This window comes from Kogia breviceps, chromosome 15 (assembly GCF_026419965.1).
Source record: "Kogia breviceps isolate mKogBre1 chromosome 15, mKogBre1 haplotype 1, whole genome shotgun sequence".
NCBI classification, from domain to species: domain Eukaryota; kingdom Metazoa; phylum Chordata; class Mammalia; order Artiodactyla; family Physeteridae; genus Kogia; species Kogia breviceps.
The window spans coordinates 44,597,786-44,616,667 of NC_081324.1; the positions used below are offsets into that span (position 1 = coordinate 44,597,786).

At 34.8% G+C, this 18,882-nt stretch overlaps 1 protein-coding gene across 3 annotated transcripts in view; it reads left to right on the plus strand.

Moving 5' to 3' along the window:
- The window catches only part of LOC131742448 (desmocollin-2-like), a 32,747-nt gene that overhangs the window by 2,791 nt on the left and 11,074 nt on the right, over positions 1 to 18,882 (plus strand). For 2 of the 3 annotated variants that reach the window (XM_059040268.2, XM_059040267.2), the window contains exons 2-11: positions 4,318 to 4,402; positions 5,298 to 5,497; positions 6,597 to 6,716; positions 7,997 to 8,152; positions 9,636 to 9,780; positions 10,987 to 11,153; positions 14,707 to 14,841; positions 15,093 to 15,278; positions 16,913 to 17,163; positions 17,292 to 17,434. In XM_059040268.2, the coding sequence (XP_058896251.1) occupies positions 4,318 to 4,402; positions 5,298 to 5,497; positions 6,597 to 6,716; positions 7,997 to 8,152; positions 9,636 to 9,780; positions 10,987 to 11,153; positions 14,707 to 14,841; positions 15,093 to 15,278; positions 16,913 to 17,163; positions 17,292 to 17,434 (1,588 nt within the window). Of the gene's footprint in view, positions 1 to 4,317; positions 4,403 to 5,297; positions 5,498 to 6,159; positions 6,195 to 6,592; positions 6,717 to 7,996; positions 8,153 to 9,635; positions 9,781 to 10,986; positions 11,154 to 14,706; positions 14,842 to 15,092; positions 15,279 to 16,912; positions 17,164 to 17,291; positions 17,435 to 18,882 lie in introns of all 3 variants that reach the window. The other variant, XM_067014865.1, reaches the window with a different exon arrangement.

Consider the following 18,882-nt stretch of genomic DNA (forward strand, 5'->3'; position numbering starts at 1 on the left):
ATGATGTTTCTGTCTCTCTGAGGTCATCAGGGATCTCCACTGCTAAATCGAAATCATTCCTTATACAATTCCATCTTGCGGTTGGAGCTCTTCTAAATCAAGGAGTCCAGCATGAACATGGACCTGAAAAACCATAAAGTAATAAAAATGTCCTTTAAAAATATTTCAGCCTTACTCATAATAAGGAAAGATGAATTTAAAACTACATTGGTTGTAAAGCAATTATACTCCAATAAAGATGTTAAAGGAAAAAAGAAAAAAAAATGGTCCATATCAAAAAAATCTTTAAACAAACAAATAAATAAATAATTTAAAAAATGGTATTACAAAAAAAAAAAAGAAATACATTGAAATGTCATTTCTCATTTGGCAAACATCCAAAAGTTTGACAACAGGCTCTGTAGGCAAGAATGTGGAGAAATAGAAACTAATAAACGGCTAGTGAGTGTTAAGAAAAAGTTACAACCTCTATGGTCTATATACAATTGTAACAAATGTAAATAGAAACTGTTTTACTTCTTCCTTTCCAATTTATATGCATCTACTCTCTTTCCGTCTATTTATATACCAAATACTGCATTGTTTTAATTATTGAGACTTCATAAGACCTTTCAGTATCTGCTAAAGCTAATATCCTTTCATTGCTTTTCTTTTTCATAATTTTTCTATCTTTAATTGTTTATTTTTCCTTATTACATTTTATATCAGCTTGTCTAGTTCCAGAAAAAATATTGATGGGACTTTTACTGGGATCATAAACTTTATAATTTAACTTAGTATAAATTGATATACTTATGTTGTTGATTTTTTACTAACCAAAATAATAATATACATTTCTTTTGTTCAAGTCTGCTTTTGTGTCCTTCAGAAATATTTTCAGGTTTTTCTCAAATAAACTTTACATGTTTCTGGTTAAGTTTACTTTTTGGTATTCTAATTTTTTATCACTTTTGAAAATGATTTCTTCTTTTCCATCATATTGTTTAACAGATTCTGTTTATGTGCATAATGACTAATGATTTCTGTATTTTATTAGTTGTTTCTGCTGCCTTATGAAATTTTCTTATTGTTTTGTGGTTAATTTCCTTGGGTTTTCCAGATAAATAGTCATATCACATGCAAATAGTGGGGTTTTTTAACCTCTTTCTTTTCAATTCATATGCCATCTAATATCATTCTCTTGCCTAATATACTTTAATGTAATGTTAGCTATAAATGATGACCCTTGGGAAGTCTATCTTGTTTCTGAGTTTAGTGAGGCGACTGCTAGTGCTTTTCCATTGATGATGTCATTATAATATAAAATAAAATTATACTGAAGTAGCACTTATCAATTCTTATCGGGGGCACTTTTAAAAAAAATTTAGGAATGGTTATTGAATTTGGTCAAATGGTTTTCAGCACCTATGGTGCTGATCATATGCCAGGGCTTCTTTAAACGAATTAGCGGCTTGTGTTTCCTAGAACAAATGAGTGATGTGAATGTGGATCACAAAGCCATGTGAAGACCAGTTTACTTCTAGCTCACCCTTACAGTGAAGGTTTTGCATTTGGGGATCCAGATTAATGTGGACAGATCTTCTCTTAGATCTTAGGCAGGTCTGTGCTTTGATTTCATTCCCCTCTCTTGAGCCCAAAAAGCCAGAATCTAATCTTTTCAGATTAGAAATTGTTTCTGGTTACTACTGTGTTCCAGCTTTATCCTCAGTTTTTGCCTCGCTGGATGTTTTAGGATGGTTTAAAAGCATGTATCCATCATTTTTAGTTTTGGCCTGGGGGTTGGACTGAATGCCCTAGGTCCCATCATTGGAAATGAAAATTGTTCCCCTAATTCATTCGTCACACTGGTCAGAGTTAAGCTTATTCAAATAGAAAGCTGCTTAAGTAATTTATCTGCTTAAAACAAATCTTTGGTTTCTTTTATTATCTTTAGGAAAAAAGATCTATATGTGTACTTTGTTAAGGCTATTCAGGACCTGTCCCACACCTACTTCTGTGAATCATTTTAAACTCTGTCCCTCTTGTGCTCTATGCATCAACCATCGCAAATTGCATGTTCAAGTCTGTGTCATCTCTGGGCCTTTGCATATGCAGTTCCTATGTTTGCAGCATACAAGCTCTGCCTCCCTGTGACATGGCTAATTTGTTGCCCCTCTTCACCTGGCTCTTAGAGGAGGCTGCTTCCTAGCGCTCTCCCAAAGCATCCTGTACTTCCCTGTCCTAGCTTTTATCCCCCATTATCGAAATTACAAATAAGTCTTATCCTTGAATGGAATGTTTCATGAGAATCCTTTTTACTGCTCTGTGTCTGGTACATATGAGAACATTCAGTAAGTATTTGTTGAATGCATGAAGGACTGGATGTCCAGGATACTGTTATCTGAAATATTGTCTTAATTAGGCCACTTCTCACCTTTTCCATCGTTCTTACCTTAGTCCAAGTCACCACCTCTCCTCTCAGATAGATTCCTCCCAGTGGGTCTCCTTGCTTCCACTCCGTCTTCCCCATCATCTGTTCTCACATGGCCACCGGATGAGTCTGTGTAAATACTCACCCCGTGGTACCACTCCACAGTGTCTAAACCTACTGTGCTTCTCTTTGCCCTCGGAATAAAATCTACACTCCTTACTGTGGCCTTTTAGACCCTACATGATATGCCTGTGACTGTCTCTTCAATATCATGTCCTCTCACTCTTCCCTCACTGTGTTTACTGCTATGGCCTTCTTTTTGTTCCTTCAACACACCAGGTGAAGTCCCCTCCCAGGGCCTGTGGCCTGGCTTTTCGCTCCACCTGGAAGACTCTTCCCCAGTTAGTGAACTGGGTTGCGTCCTGCTTTCATTCAAGTTTCTGGTCTTTATCACCCTCTCTTCCTGTTGTATTTTTCTCGTAACACCTACTCTTGGCATTGTGTGAACTTTGTGATTTGTGTTATTTACTTTTTGTCCCTTAGTGTAAAATAATCTCTGTGAGGTCGAGTTCTCTTTGTTCACCGTAGTAGCCTTTGAACACTTCCTGGCACTTGGGCAGAAACCAAGAAATGTTGGTTGAATGAATCAGTGGGTGTATGCCTTCTGTCACCTTGAGCTGGACTCTTGTCTGATTCTACTCCTGTTCTCTTTGGGCTATGCAACCAATGAAGATTCTTTTCATCTTTTTATTTCTAATTCAAGTACAGTCTCTTTGTTATGTCCACTCTGAGTTCCAAATGAAATGTAATCTCTGCCATGCTTGGTCCTTCATACATAATTTAAATTAGATACTTAAAGGGTCTTTAGTGCATTTTGGAAATAAAAATTTTCATCCAAATTTTGATGATTTTAATTTATGTTTATAGACTTTTAAATAACAGTGTAGGGACTTCCCTGGCGGTCCAGCGGTTAAGACTCTTGAGCTTCCACTGCAGGGAGTATGGGTTCGATCCCTGGTGGGGGAACTAAAATCCTGCAGGCCGCGCCGTACGGCCAAAAAAAATAAAAGTTTAAATAGCAGTGTAAATGCTGGTTGGCTGTTTTGCTTTTCGTCAAAAACCTTTGCAAAAAACTGTGAAACTTTCAGAAGCATCCATTATAAAGTTTCAGAGAGAACAGAATTTATTTTCAGTGTGCTCAAATATATATTGTATTGGAATTGGTTCAGCATAAATCACTAAATCATTTAAATTTTTTAAGTGAAATATTTTTAACACTGACCTTAATTCTCATTATTGAGAACTTCAAAATAAGTTCATATTTCAAAGTCGTGTGCTTATATGCGTGTAAGTATGTAAATATGTAAGAAAGTATGTAAATACTTTTAAAGTCACTCCATGGCAATGAGTCAGTGCTTCTCTTTAAAAGCATCAGAATTTTCTTTAGGATATTTTTGATTTGGTACCAAAACTCATAGACAGTTGACAGTTAATTGAAACAACTTGCTGGCGCATTAAATTTGTTTTTGTTTCTCTTTCCTTTTACATACCTGTGCTGCCTTCCTAATAGTTTCCAGTGCTTTCCCACAAAGGAGTGTCATTGGTTTCTCAGTATATCCACTAAGTTCGTGAAATTATTATTGACTTCATTTTACAGACTAGGAAACAAAGCCCAAGAGGATAAGCAATTCTCTGAGTTTACATGCTTTGTGAGGGAGGGAGCCATGGCTCTTAGTCTGTTGTTTTTATTCTTCTCTTCTATGCAGTTTTCTTCTGAATTCTTAATCCAGTGTATGCTTTTTATTTTATTGTTCTAATTATATAAACAGATTTATAATTATACAAATTTGTATAAACTATGTACACATGAAAAGGATCTTTTTAATGTATAATACTGATTTTTTTAGATCTCAACATTTGCCTGTGATGCCTGCAAAACAGTGACACTACATGTTCCCTCCAAACTAGATGCTGAAAAATTTATTGGTAGAGGTAAGAAACTACCAAAATATGTAATAAATCCTAATTTGGTATGATCTTGTAAAATTAGTGTAATCTTTAGGAGGATAACTGTATTGGAACTAATAGTTAAAACTAATATAGTACATTCCAATACTTTAAAAAATATATATATTGTGTCAATCCAATGAATGGAATATTGTACTTTATTGAAACACATGATTATATAAAGTAGTTAAAATTGTTTAGTTTGAGTAATGAAGTAATTACTAATATTTACGTTAGATGAAGGATATGGTATATGTTATAACACGTCTATGAAATTGAGAAATAGTATTGAAACTATTTCTTGAGTTTAAAGGTGTTGTTTTTGGATTTTCATCCTAAAATATTTTGGTATCTTACAACATTTACTTCCACATATTTTTTTTTTCAATTATTTTTTTCACATAACTCAAATGTATACCAAAAATCAGACCAATGAAGATACAGAATACGATGACTATTTAACAACAGATTCAAAGAGTTCCATAATAATTTAATGTAATAACTGCCAGTTTTAATCTCTAGATTCTGTTTAACTTATTTTAAGTGTTCTCATATATTGCTCTGTGGCTAGTTTCAGTTAATAAAGAACTTTTTTGGTGTGAGTTTAATATTCAAACTGTAGAATTCACATGCTTTTATTTCAGAACAAATGTCTCTTCCTTAAAGGCTCTGAAGTAGGTATCAGAAGTGATGGATACGTTTAGTTAAGCACAACTTAAATAACTGTATAGCTTCATATGTCCTTTTAAAAATGCAAAACTTCCAAGTGTCAGTGTAATTAAAGTTTTTGACTGCCCCACCTCAAATGCATAGCTTACTGTTAAAGCTATATATTGCTTTCTTTTACCTTACAAATGATTGCTCTGTATATTTTCTACAGTTAACCTGAAGGAGTGCTTTAAATCTGCAAATCTAATTCATTCAAGTGATCCTGATTTCCAAATTTTAGAAGATGGTTCAGTCTATACAACAAATGCCATTCTTTTGTCCTCAGCAAAGAGATCTTTTACCGTATTACTTTCCAACACAGAGACCCAAGAAGAGAAGAAAATACTTGTCCTTTTAGAGCAACAAACAAAGGTATACCGAAGTATAAAAATGAAGTATGACGAACTATTTTCTTCAGGTGTAACTAACATGACCAGGGAATATGTGAATCAGAAAAGATATGCGATAATTTAGCTTGAAGAAGAATAAAAGCTATGACTCAAGTTAACAGTGTTGAAATGGAAAAGGGTTATTCAACATAGGTTATCACAGATTATAATTTCTTTTTATTTGGGACATAAAAGGAGAAATTGGGATATGGGACAGCATGAGAACTTGAGATTAGACACAGAGAAGCATTTCTTGATCTTCACTGTGGAAAAGGTTTCCAAAACAAGAAACATTATTGCTTAAGATATTTGTATATAACTTGGACTTTGTAGCTTTTAATTATTCAAGAACTCATATGGCATGTTAATGACTTAGGATGGTGTCCTACTCTGGGCAGCGGTATAGGGTCGTGACATGGTTAATTTCTCTGAGATACATGAGGCATCCAGAGATAGGTCTCATGTATCTTAGCATAATCTTTAGTCTTAGAAAATGGAGGACTATTTTAGGTTAAGGTTTGGACTTCACGCATACTTATGACTTTTTGGCATCCAAGATCAAAATGACTTCATTCAACCACTGGCCATTACTCATGACAGCTGTTTAAGAGTTGTCACCATGTTTCTCTCCTCCTTCTGACACAGATCTCTCTGTTGGTCCCCTGGCTCTTCCTAGTTGCCGGTGAGTGGAAGATGCTTATGCTAAATTTAGAAGGGCACCTGTCTACTTACATTCTTTGCATATTTCTCCTTCCATGTTTTTGCATGGCAGTGTGGCAACAGTACAGTTTTTTTTTTTCAGTTTTGCTTCTAGGCTTCCAATTTCATCTCTCTTTCTTCCATGTTCCCACCAAGTTATTTTCTCAAGAGGATTGCTGTGATAACAGTTATAGAGCAGGGATTTCTTGGTTATTTTTTTTCTAGTATTGACATTTCATTTGGTTTTCAAGCACTACCATGGTCTTACGCCTCCCCAGCTAATCCTCATGAGAGGAGAAGGAAGTATCAGAGTTTTAAAGTTTGAAAATAAAGTATTTGTTGGCTTTATTTATTATTAACATTTTTTCATCTTCTAAATTGAGGTACTGAGGAAAAGTCGTTCTCAAGAAAAAGTTCTAATACGTGCCAAGAGAAGATGGGCTCCTATTCCTTGTTCAGTGCCTGAGAATTCCTTGGGTCCTTTCCCACTTTTTCTTCAGCAGGTATAGTTTACTTTCCTTCCACTGTGAGAGTCTACGGTTTCCATCTTTGTAAAAAGTTTAGACAATGAGTATGCAGTTATTTAAAAAGTATCTGTGTATGAATATATGAGTATGTCTAGCATATGGTTCAATATATGGTATAAATGCATCTCTCTATACCTATGTATACTTTTTTTTTTGCAGTTTTAGTCATGCAAAAGCCATTTATAAAACTGTAAAACCCATATAGCACTCTCAAACACATGCTTCCTTAATGAAATTTCATATCATCAAGGGTATCTCAGAGCCTGTGCATAGTCTAGAAAACCCCAAAACATCTTCCATAACAAAGGATGAAATTGTTGATAACAGGTCAAATGCCACGAAGGGGAAAGACACGTACACCTTTCCATGGTTTCTTCCCAAGTCCACTGCTTAAATCACACTGGATCCACATTTTCTCTCCCCTGTTTCATTTTTAGTGGAAACCCTAGCAAATCTTCTTGCCTTCCTCCCTTATCAGTGGTCACTACCATTCAGTCTAGCTCTTAGGTCTCTTTTCCCCCAGTTCTTGAAATGGTGAGAGAGAATCCTTGCTTAAATCCCACCAACAAATTCAATGCAGCTGAGAAAAGAGCATTTTAAAGTTGAGAAAGAAATTGTTAGAAAATAATTGTTAGTCATCCTAATAGATAAAGATCCTACTAAGAGGATGAAAACAATTTGGAAAAAATTTTCTTTTTGAATCAAATACCAAAGTAGCACACTTGTCAGGATATTATGTCATTTCCATTCTCTCTCATTTTCATCCTCCCATTTAGCCCCTATAATAGAGAAGATGCTGAGAAATAACAAAAACTAATTAAGGAAACCACTTTCCAAATGTTTGCCCTGCCGAGAGTATACTTTAAACCCAGTGTCTCAAATATTATGTTATATATAATAAAACTTCAGGTGTAAAACATTGACAAAAGGGTAACTGTTCATGCGCAGAATACTTTATTATCTAAGACAGGGAAAGTCCACAATGCTTGATCCATGTAGCTACATGTAGCCTTTAAAGTATTTCTTGTTATTCTGGAAAGCTAAGATGCTATTACATTATTTTCCTCGTGCCTTGCTCTTGAATTTCACAATTATTAGGCTTCCTTATTCTATTGCTGCTTTTTATTCAGACATAATAATAAATTAAAGAGGGCAATTACTTATTATAAAATGTCAGTGTGATTGCATACGTATATAAATGAAAGTTTTGCTGAAATACAAATTTGTCTTTTATGTATATGATGTCTACTTTCTAGGTTCAATCTGATACAGCACAAAACTACACTATTTACTATTCCATAAGTGGGCCTGGAGTTGACAAAGAACCTCTAGGTTTATTTTATGTAGAGAGAGATACTGGAAACCTGTTTTGTACTCGTCCTGTAGATCGTGAAAAGTATCCATCTTTTGAGGTAAAGTCTAAAGTTTACATATTGTATTAGTAAAATTAAACTTGGCTATTTCGTCTCTCTTCCTCAATTCATTTACTCTTGACTGTTTTCTGATTTTGGCATCCATGCTCTGGGTATATCTGATAGTACAGACCTGACTGGCAGCAAAAAGAATTTTATAGAATAAATAGCCTTCGATTCTATTAGATTGCTCTGGGAATTACAGTTTACTATTTTTTTTTCAAAAGCAAAAAAGAGTACTACTTTGAACAGTAGTTACTTATTAGGCAGAAAAGATCTGTGAACCTCTTTATGGTACTGAGAGTGATACCATAGGAGGTAAGTTAAGTTCAGAAGTTAAAGCCTTGGTACGTTTGCAATGAGAGAAAGTTGACTTGTGGTGAGCAGGTAAGGAGTGTAGACAGTGCTTAACTAGGATAACTACTAGGTCTTTTCATCATCTGGGCAACCTCCTGTGGTGGGATGAGCATTAATATACATGAATTTAACCTAATGTGTTGATTTTCCAACAGGAGCTGGTCATTTTGCTTAACTTAGTTTTAATTATTTTATATCTATTTTGGATGATGTAATTACTTAGTTTTAGAATTACTACAACATGACCTTCTAAGTACCTGTGATGGTCTGTTCTTTCTATGATAGCTGTTATGAGAAAAATTGGAATTGAAATTCATATTATAAAATCAAAAGAATAAATCGCATTCTAGACCCAATTTATAGCCACTCATTTGGTCCATTTCTGACTCCCCCTTTTTAAATTAAAAAATTCTTGGGCTTCCCTGGTGGCGCAGTGGTTGAGAGTCCGCCTGCCGATGCAGGGGACACGGGTTCGTGCCCCGGTCCGGGAAGATCCCACATGCCGTGGAGCAGCTGGGCGCGTGAGCCATGGCCGCTGAGCCTGCGCGTCCGGAGCCTGTGCTCCGCAACGGGAGAGGCCGCAACAGTGAGAGGCCCGCGTACCAAAAAAAAAAACCAAAAAAACAAAAACCAAAAAAATTCTTATGAAGACAGTTATCTAAATACAATCATCAATATGCCTAAAATTCTAATTAGAAAATAAAATAATATCTCAGTTAACTGCACCTGGGGAATTTGGAATCCTAAGAATTCAAAGTTATAAAAGATCCAGAAAATTGTATTTAAAATTCATGCACCTGAAACTTTCAAACAAAACAAAATAGTTCTCAAGACTCTTTTGAGAAGATAATAATAAAAACCATTACACCCATTAACAACAGTACAGCAATGGTGAGGAAACCAAATTTAGCTATTTTATTATATTAGATAAATTTAAACGTAAAATGTTATAGTGCACCATGAAATTAACCATCTCTTCTGGCATTAAGGTTATGTTCACATCCAAAAACAGTAACAAATAGTGAAATCCACACTGTGATGCTGAACAGTCTCCACATGAAAGCCAAAGCGAAAGCAAGTTTGAACTGTATTGTTTTTTTTTTCTTCAATTTTACTCTCTTCACAGCTAGTTGCCTTTGCAACAACTCAGGATGGATATACTCCAGAATATCCACTGACCCTACTAATCAGAATCGAGGATGAGAATGATAACTTCCCAATTTTTACAGAAACAACTTACATTTTTAATGTTTCTGAAAACTGCAGAGTTGGTGAGTACCTGCCGTGGCAACATACGGCAACTTAATGTTTCAATTCATTAGCTGACTTTAACTCTGGCCACTGGGCGGTGGCGCATCCTGCTGCCAAGAACAAGTGACTTGCTAGACGGCGGCTGTAGGTGGCATTTTACTCTGCCTTTTGCTAGCTGTCTGACATGACCCTGGGCAAGTTTCCTAATCTTGACAAACCTTGGTTTCCTCATCTGTAAAATGGGATATTAATATACAAGGTTGTTTTGAAGGTTAAGTGAAGCACAATATACCTTGAAGGCCAAGCACAGTGCCTAAAAAATAGGAGTGACTCAATGTTACTTTGCCTTCCTGTGTGAGGTAAAATAAATACTTTTAAGAGACCATATTTTCTAAATATTCTAAGAATACTTTTAGAATATTCTTTTCTAAAAAAGAATAAGTCTTTGAGCAACGGATGTCTTGGCCTTGAAGAGATCTGGCTGATGTTCTATAGTGATTAAATGATAGACAGTATTCTGGGCATTATCGTAAAGGTCATGGAGAATAATATATTTTCTCAATCTTTTGAAAATTGACCATTTCGGCTAGGAGTCGGAATGCAGATTTTGAGTCTTCCCTTAGAAAGATCTAACTAAACCAAGAATCTTCAGAGCAAACTGACCCATATGATCAATTTAAGTGTAGGCTTACAAATAGAAAAAGGTTAAAGAATAATTGGAATTCTTTAGTCTAGAAATACAAAGGCCATGGAGGGATATTATCAACATTTATAAATTTATACAATAAATACAGTAAATACAAATATGGTCACCAAATTCCAAAATGTTGGAACGCTGGGATATTTAAAAGTAAGTGCTGGGCTACCCTGGTGGTGCAGTGGTTGAGAGTCCGCCTGCCCACGCAGGGGACGAGGGTTCGTGCCCCGGTCCGGGAAGATCCCACATGCCGCGGAGCGGCTGGGCCCGTGAGCCATGGCCGCTGAGCCTGCGCATCCGGAGCCTGTGGTCCGCAAAGGGAGAGGCCACAGCAGTGAGAGGCCCGCGTACAGAAAAAAAAAAAAAAGTAAGTGCTGTTTTATATAGAAGTCTGAAAATGTATAAATGCTATTACTATTATCAATTACGTGGTCCAAAACTTTTTTGTGGTAGATGGAGAGGAGTCAAATAAAGGGAAAGTTGAAACTGTAAAAGTTTTTGAAATTAAAGAGGATTTTTCTGTATGTAGGTACTACCGTGGGACAGGTTTGTGCAACTGACAAAGATGAGCCTGACACACTGCACACACGTCTAAGGTACTCCATCATCGAGCAGTTTCCAGCATCACCCACCCTCTTTTCTATGCATTCAACTAGAGGTGTGATCACTACATCATCATCTCAGCTAGACAGAGAGGTAACATAAATATTAACAAATAAAGCCTGATTATCACATGGCTACTTAGCAGTACCTGCATATCTCTGTATACCACCTGCAGATGTGCTTTTGAAAAGCATGTTGTGAATCTAATTTAACAAAAATTATTTTAGGTAGGTTGATGGAGATCATTGACCTTGCAGTCCTCTGATTTTGAACTGCTAATTCATTTTCTCCTGAATGGTATGTTTTGTAAAATCAAATTTCCTAATATAAACATATTTATAGTTGTAAAAAATAAGAAATGTCATATGAAAAGTAAAACTTTCAGAATTTGTGGAATTTTCTTATCTACATACAACAATGCTTCTTTTTCTGTGTCATTTCTTCATCAACAATCTCATCTACACTCTTTCCCCTTACATAGATTAAATGAAAGTTTATCTGTCTCTGATCTCTGGTTTAACATTTTCAGTTGACTGCTAGAAATCCTTATTTAAACATTTCACAGGTACCTAAGATTCAGTACATCTAGAATTGAATTCTTCTTTCCTTCTAAACATGCTCTCCTTCCCATGTTCTCTAGTTAAAATGCCATTAGTACATTCTTTTCCTTTACAGATTTTTTCTATTGTCACCTTGGATTCATGTTCTCAAAATTGTATTTGATGTCTCTTCTTGCAGATCAAATTACTTTCCAAAGCATTTGATATTGACTCCAAAGTGATCTTAACATTCACATTCTGTCCATTTCTACTGCAGCTACCCCAGTTTAGTAATTGTTCATTTTGTTATTAAACTATTACCTCCTCCACCAAGACTTTATTCTGGCCTACTTCCTACATTTATAATCCTTAATCTTAAAATATAGTAATATGTGTTTGCCACATTTTTCTTTGATTCCTAAAACTCATATCGATTCATTTCCTCTCCCTCTCCCATGGATTAGAGACGTGGTCTGCAAATTTTCTGGTCTCAGGATCCCTTTACAGTCTTAAATATTATTGGAAATTCCAAAGATCTTTTGTTTATGTGGGTTATATTTATCACTATTTAATCTGTGTTTAAAACTATAAAAGTTTAAACTATGTATTTATTTACCCAATTAAAATAATATATTACATGTTAATGTAAATATTTTTATAAAAAATGATTACATTTCTAAAACAATAAGTAATTTAGTGAGAAGAGTGGCATTATTATGTATTTTCTAAATCTCTTCAATACCTGACTTAATATAAGACCAATGGATTCTCACATCCCCTGCATTCAGTCTGTTATATAGTTTTAGTCGAAGTATGTAAAGAAAATCCAACATGATATGAAGTTAGAAAAGAGTATTTTAACAGTAATTTCAGATCATTGTGGATAGTCTTCTTTGATACACCAAAACTTGACAAGTGGTAGTGTCATAAATGTGTTTTGCAATGTGCACTCTGAAGAAGCCTTATCCATGAACTTTCCTACTTTGTTACATCAAAATACATTGGTCTTTCTTCTGCTATGAGCGGATAGTTTACCATGTATGATTTTGTAACATCGTGCATTAGTCATATGGGAAATATTGACTCACTGAGTTATGTAGATCCTCCAAATATTGATACATCTAATTAAACAATATTGGAAAACACCTCCTCATCTCCATTAATATCATGATGGTTCTTAAAAGTTTTCCAGAATCCTCATTTTGGCCTGAAAACTCCAATTGACCATTGGCAACAAATAGCTGTTTTCCTTGAAATGACATATTCACTTTACCTATGACAAAATGTCTTCCAGATATACCAGTCTGAATAACCATAGGTGTCTTTCATGTAAAAGTGGTATTCTATGAAAAAAAAACCGATAGCTAGTTCAGCTTATAAATCAATCACACAAATACTTTTCCATGAAAAGAACATCATACTATGTTATGCAGAAGTACTTTATACATACCTCCCATTTCTTTACATAGAGTATGGGTTGAAATCTAATAAAATTTATTAAAATTAATCATTTTTACTGCATTTACAAGGACATTCCTAGGTAAATTTTTATTTTTAATTCAATTTTATAATTTATAATTTATTTATTTTTACTATGAGTATGTGCCAGTGAAGAATACAATTTCATTTGTTGAATGAATGAATTGCTGTCGCAGCTCTATAAATTATACAGATTCTTCATGGAATTTATGTGCTCAGAAAGCAGATTATAGACCAAATTCTCTTTTATCATCAAGCCTTGAATAGATCCTTCTGATACATCAGTTGAAAACATTTGACTAATGAAGGAGTCTTGGAGTGCTTTTACCAAAGAGAGCTCTGGACTCACTTTCTGATCCCAGGTTTCCAATTTTTTTATTGTTGGCCTTCAGCCCGTTAAGCTCTTTAAACATCAGAATTTTTCTTCCATCTGAAGATATCACAAGTTAATATTTAGGTCCCAAACTTGATTTCTTTCTTTGTTTTATCAGCCAGTTGATCATTCCCAATAAATCATAGTTTATTACAAACAGAATACATATTCCCACCCATAAGTAATACTAGTATGAGCTTTTAAAATTTTTTTAATGAAATAAGGCCATGAATTTTTAACTCTACATATGATTGATTATGAGAGAAGAGTAAATTGGGAAAAATCGGGTTTGTAAAAAGCATAGTTATCGAGAGAAATATTAGTTTTATTTTAGGTAATACATGAGGGCTAGAAAGTTTAAGAGGTCTAAAGGGAAGAAGGTGGCTTTTTAAGAGAAGGGTGAATATTCTAGGTGGATGGTTAGGATAGGTTTTACATATAATTTAGTCTTATGAAAAGAGGTGAATTATAAAGGAAGGTGTTGTTATAATTTTATAGAAGAGGAAAGCTAGGGAAAAAGACTTTTCCAACTGCCCAAGAGTACATTTGTTATTTTTGAACTTGGAAATAGAACCCAAGCCTCCTAATGTTCAGTCCAGAAGACATTATTATTAGTGTTGTTGTTAATCCTTCCATATCTCAATACTTGTGACAAATGAAACCATTATGAGGAGATACACATTTTTTTAAACCAGTGATGAGCCTTCTGCAATCTCTGAAGAACGGAAAACCCTTAAGAACCAGAATCTATTTTCCATGAAGAAGAAAAAATTACATAGTTCCAGAACTTTGTTTTCATGCTAATTTAATGATCTTTTAGTAAATGTAAAGTAAATATTTAAAATCCACCTTTTTTTACAGGAGGATACCTTACTTTATTGCTTCATTACAAGACTGGTATAGAGTCACTGTTGTGTATTTTTTAATATAAGAATGTACTTTGCATAGGAGATAAAGATTTTGATTAATTACTAGGCAATTTAAAATGTACTATGACTATATCTTCTCTTTCTGTTAAGTGATGCTAAAACCAGTTAATTCCATAAGCAGCACTTTCAATTTGAGAAACTACTCTATTTTCGTAAATTAATTGAAAATTACTAGTGTGAGGAAATTGTTCTTTTGCCAGTACATGAAAACTATGAAATCTAATAGTGTACCTCTTAAATTTTGAATGCAAGGGAAATTATAGAGTGTAAATTAAGATTTCATTTACAGTGTTGCTTTCACTCAATAATTAATACTTACTTTTCAGCTAATTGACAAATACCAATTGAAAATAAAAGTACAAGACATGGATGGTCAATATTTTGGTTTGCAGACAACTGCAACTTGCATCATTAATATTGAAGATGTGAATGACAACTTGCCAACATTCACCCATTCTTCCGTAAGTGTGTGATATTAATAAAAGAAAAATGTACAATGTAGTGTTAGTTGCTACATATGTGCACCTCCACCCATGCCCCATGATTTCAAATGAAGTATTCCCAGCCACGTGTCAGTAGTTTGGACTTGGGGTTTAAAGTCATGTTAACATAGTACTTTAGAAATTAGAAGAACTGGGCTGGCTTTACCTGGTATTTTATTTTTGTGAGAGTGACTAATTAGACTTTTTTTTGTTGTTTTTAATTATTTTAGTATGAGACATCAGTGGAGGAAAATAGAGTTGATGTGGAAATCTTACGTGTTGCCGTTGAGGATAAGGATTTAATTAATACTGCTAATTGGAGAGCTAATTATACCATTTTGAAGGGCAATGAAAATGGAAATTTTAAAATTGTAACAGATCCCAAAACCAATGAAGGAGTTCTGTGTGTGGTTAAGGTAAGAATAACTTAGGAAATTAGTTGGGCTTCCCTGGTGGGGCAGTGGTTAAGAGTCCGCCTGCCGACCCCGGTCCGGGAGGATCCCACATGCCGCGGAGCGGCTGGGCCCGTGAGCCATGGCCGCTGAGCCTGCGCGCCTGGCGCCTGTGCTCCGCAGTGGGAGAGGCCACAACAGTGAGAGGCCCAAGTACCGGAAAAAAAAAAAAAAAAAAAAAAAGGAAATTAGTTATTTGTACCTTATAATGTCACAGATTAGCATACTAGAGCTTAATGAAAAGAAAGGAATTATGGTAAATGTAGGAATAAAATAGATATTTAGGTAAACGTAAACACTATGTTTTTCATATATATAGGGGGATGAATATACAAATTTTGGAGAACATTTTATAAAGGCATGATAGTTTAAAATGATTATATATGCATGTTCAATTAATACGATATAGTACCCACTTTGTAACCAGTATCTCTTAACAATTAAAAAACTAGCACAGCTTTGACACCAGCGGGACACTGCCAAACTTTCCTAGTCCATTCTATCTATAGCTGTGTCCAGGAGCCTCTGCTGGCTCCTGAATTAATTACTGAATTTCCCAAATGATGAGTTATTCCTGGTCAGACCCATAGGGAAGCTGTTTATAGATCTGTTCATCTGTATCCAGTGTACATTACATTCTTAGCTTCCTGGTTCAAAATGGGAATCCTCACCCATTTGAAGATGTAAATACTTCTAAAACCTCTTTCTGATAATATTCTACAATTATCTCAGAAGACATCACTGAGAATTCAGGAGGCAGAGTTAGCCCATAAAGTGATCTGAGCTCTGGCTTTGGACAAAACCATGGGCTTATTTCTGCTGCCTCTAACTAAAACATGATTCTATCCTGGGTCTCTGTAGCTTCCCTTCTGTACGTATTCACACGGAGAATGGATCAAACATGATGAATTCTTTTTTTCTTACAATGATGAAAATCAGCTGCAGTTTGTGGGTTAATTTCTGTTTCAAAACAGCAAAGGGATTGTCCCTTAAATCTTGTCTCTTTCTTTAGATATCAGGCAAAATAAAATGAAAACCTTCCATTAAACCTGGTACTACCCAATTTTTAGAGAGTAACTGGGATAAAAGAGATTAATAAGGAAAGTGTAAAGCCCGTAATCTTTCAATTTTCTTGTCTCTCTTATCTTGAAAACATTTCATAAAATTCGACCCACGTTTTCTACCCCAGACCAGGTACGAAAAGTTGTACTCACCTCAGAGGGGTAAGAAAAGAGGTTCCAAAATTAATGGACTGGTAAATTACTGTTGATTAGGGTATGGATTCCCTAAAGTAATATTTCAAATAATATTTCATTAAATACTATCTGAAATCGCCATCAGGACCTATAATATTACTTGTGTTAAATTTGCAGTTGAGGAATTTTTTTTTTTTTTTTTTGCTGGCTCCACCCAAATGCTCAATCAGTTGAAGGATTTCCCTTCTTCTACCACCATCATATTTGTGGGTATATGTTTAATACTTTCATGACTGTTCCTGACACAGCGCTTACATATTTCCGAAGCTAACTAGTTACACACTAGTTCACATTGCCAAGTACTATTTCTTGATCTGATTCCCAACATGCTTGCTTTTGTAGCCACTGAATTATGAAGAAAAACAAGAGGTGACCCTGCAAATCTGTGTAGTTAATGAAGCTCCACATTCTGGTAGTTCAAGATTAACCGGGAACATGGCAACAGTCACTGTTAAGGTACAAAATCAGGATGAAGGCCCTGAGTGTAGCCCTGCAGTGCAAATTGTTCGTATTAAAGAAAACGTACCAGTGAGCACAAAGGGCATTGGATATAAAGCATATGACCCGGAAACAAATAGTAGCAGTGGCATAAGGTACTTGTAATTCTATTTTAGTTGATTTCAAATTTACCATGCTTTTAAAATGTATAACTTATTTCGATACCAGTATTGTAATTTGGCTTATGATCCATTTTGCTATTTTAATTCATCATTACTTACAGGTATAAGAAGTTAAGTGATCCAGAAGGATGGGTCACTGTTGATGAAAACTCAGGATCAATCACAACTTTCAGAAGCCTGGATAGAGAGGCAGAGACCATCAGAAATGGTATATATAATATTACAATCCTTGCCTCAGACAAAGGTAAGAACTTTGTGTTTAAACCAGCTATATACACCCACAACTACAGACATCCTCAGTTTTTAAACAACATACATTAAGTCAGCTGCATACATTCGCAAAATTTATTTCACTCCAGATGACAAATAGAGTAATTGAGAGGTTTGCTATAATTTATTAACTCATGTCTGCTTTCTAATAGTACCCTCAGTTTTGTATGTAATTACAGTATAAAATAATTTAGTCATAGAAAATACTTGAGAGTATAATTTATTAAAATTAAATAATCATTAAAAATTGAGAAAATTGGGGGCTTCCCTGGTGGCGCAGTGGTTGAGAGTCCGCCTGCTGATGCAGGGGACACGAGTTCGTGCCCCGGTCTGGGAAGATCCCACATGCCATGGAGCGGCTAGGCCCGTGAGCCATTACCGCTGAGCCTGCGCGTCCGGAGCCTGTGCTCCGCAACGGGAGAGGCCACAACAGTGAGAGGCCTGCTTACCGCAAAAAAAAAAAAAAAAAAAAAAAAAAATTGAGAAAATTACTTTAGAAAAATTAGCTTCAATTTATTTTGTCATATCTCTTAAAATAGTCACTTTGACAGGAAAATTTATTACAGAGAGAACATACTGATTGCCTCATAGGTCAGTCCTAAAAAAGTTATGTCTTTCTACAGGAAACTGACAATATACTTGGGGGTTAGTATTCTGATATTATAAAAGTAGAAAAATACTGTAAATCCACAAAATTATATAAAATAGAAAATCGTTTTCTATGAGCCCTGTAAAATTGGAATGTGTGCACAATGATTAGGAATGAGATCCTTTTAGTGCATAAAATATAATTTTACCGTAATATACATTTGAACTTTTTGCCTCTGTAAAATAAATACGTTAACTACAGTAAACATAAATTATTATACTATAGCTTGCAAAATTAGAATTTAGAAGTGATTTTGGAAGATGTTTTAGATATTTCAACTTTTTCTAAATTAAAGAGAAATGGCTCATATCCATTGATTGAATTGGTAAAGTTGTAATCATTGTTAATTTAACTTCAACCAAGTAAAGACTGCCCTTTAAGGCCTCAACTTCCTTTGTCCCTTTGTCAAAACATGCTTTTTGGTCAAAGCAAGTGAAAAGAAGAGAAATAATATGAAAATCAAATCCATTATTTTTAATTTTTAATTGCATTTGGCAAATGGTTTTTATCAATGAGATAAACATTACTGTCTGGAATGAGAGATTTTGGATGTAATTTTATTCTACATTTTCCTCTGTTGAACAAATGTTTTTATGGCGTTTAGAAGAGAGGCACTGTTAATCATCATTGTGGTCAAGAATAAATGTGTAACAGGGCCTTTTCCATTAATTTCTTTTGAAGCTGGTGGGGGATAAATAACTCCTCACCTTTTTATTTTCTGAAATGAGATCATACTAAAGTATGTTTTTTATTTGTTTTTGTCTTTTACCTTT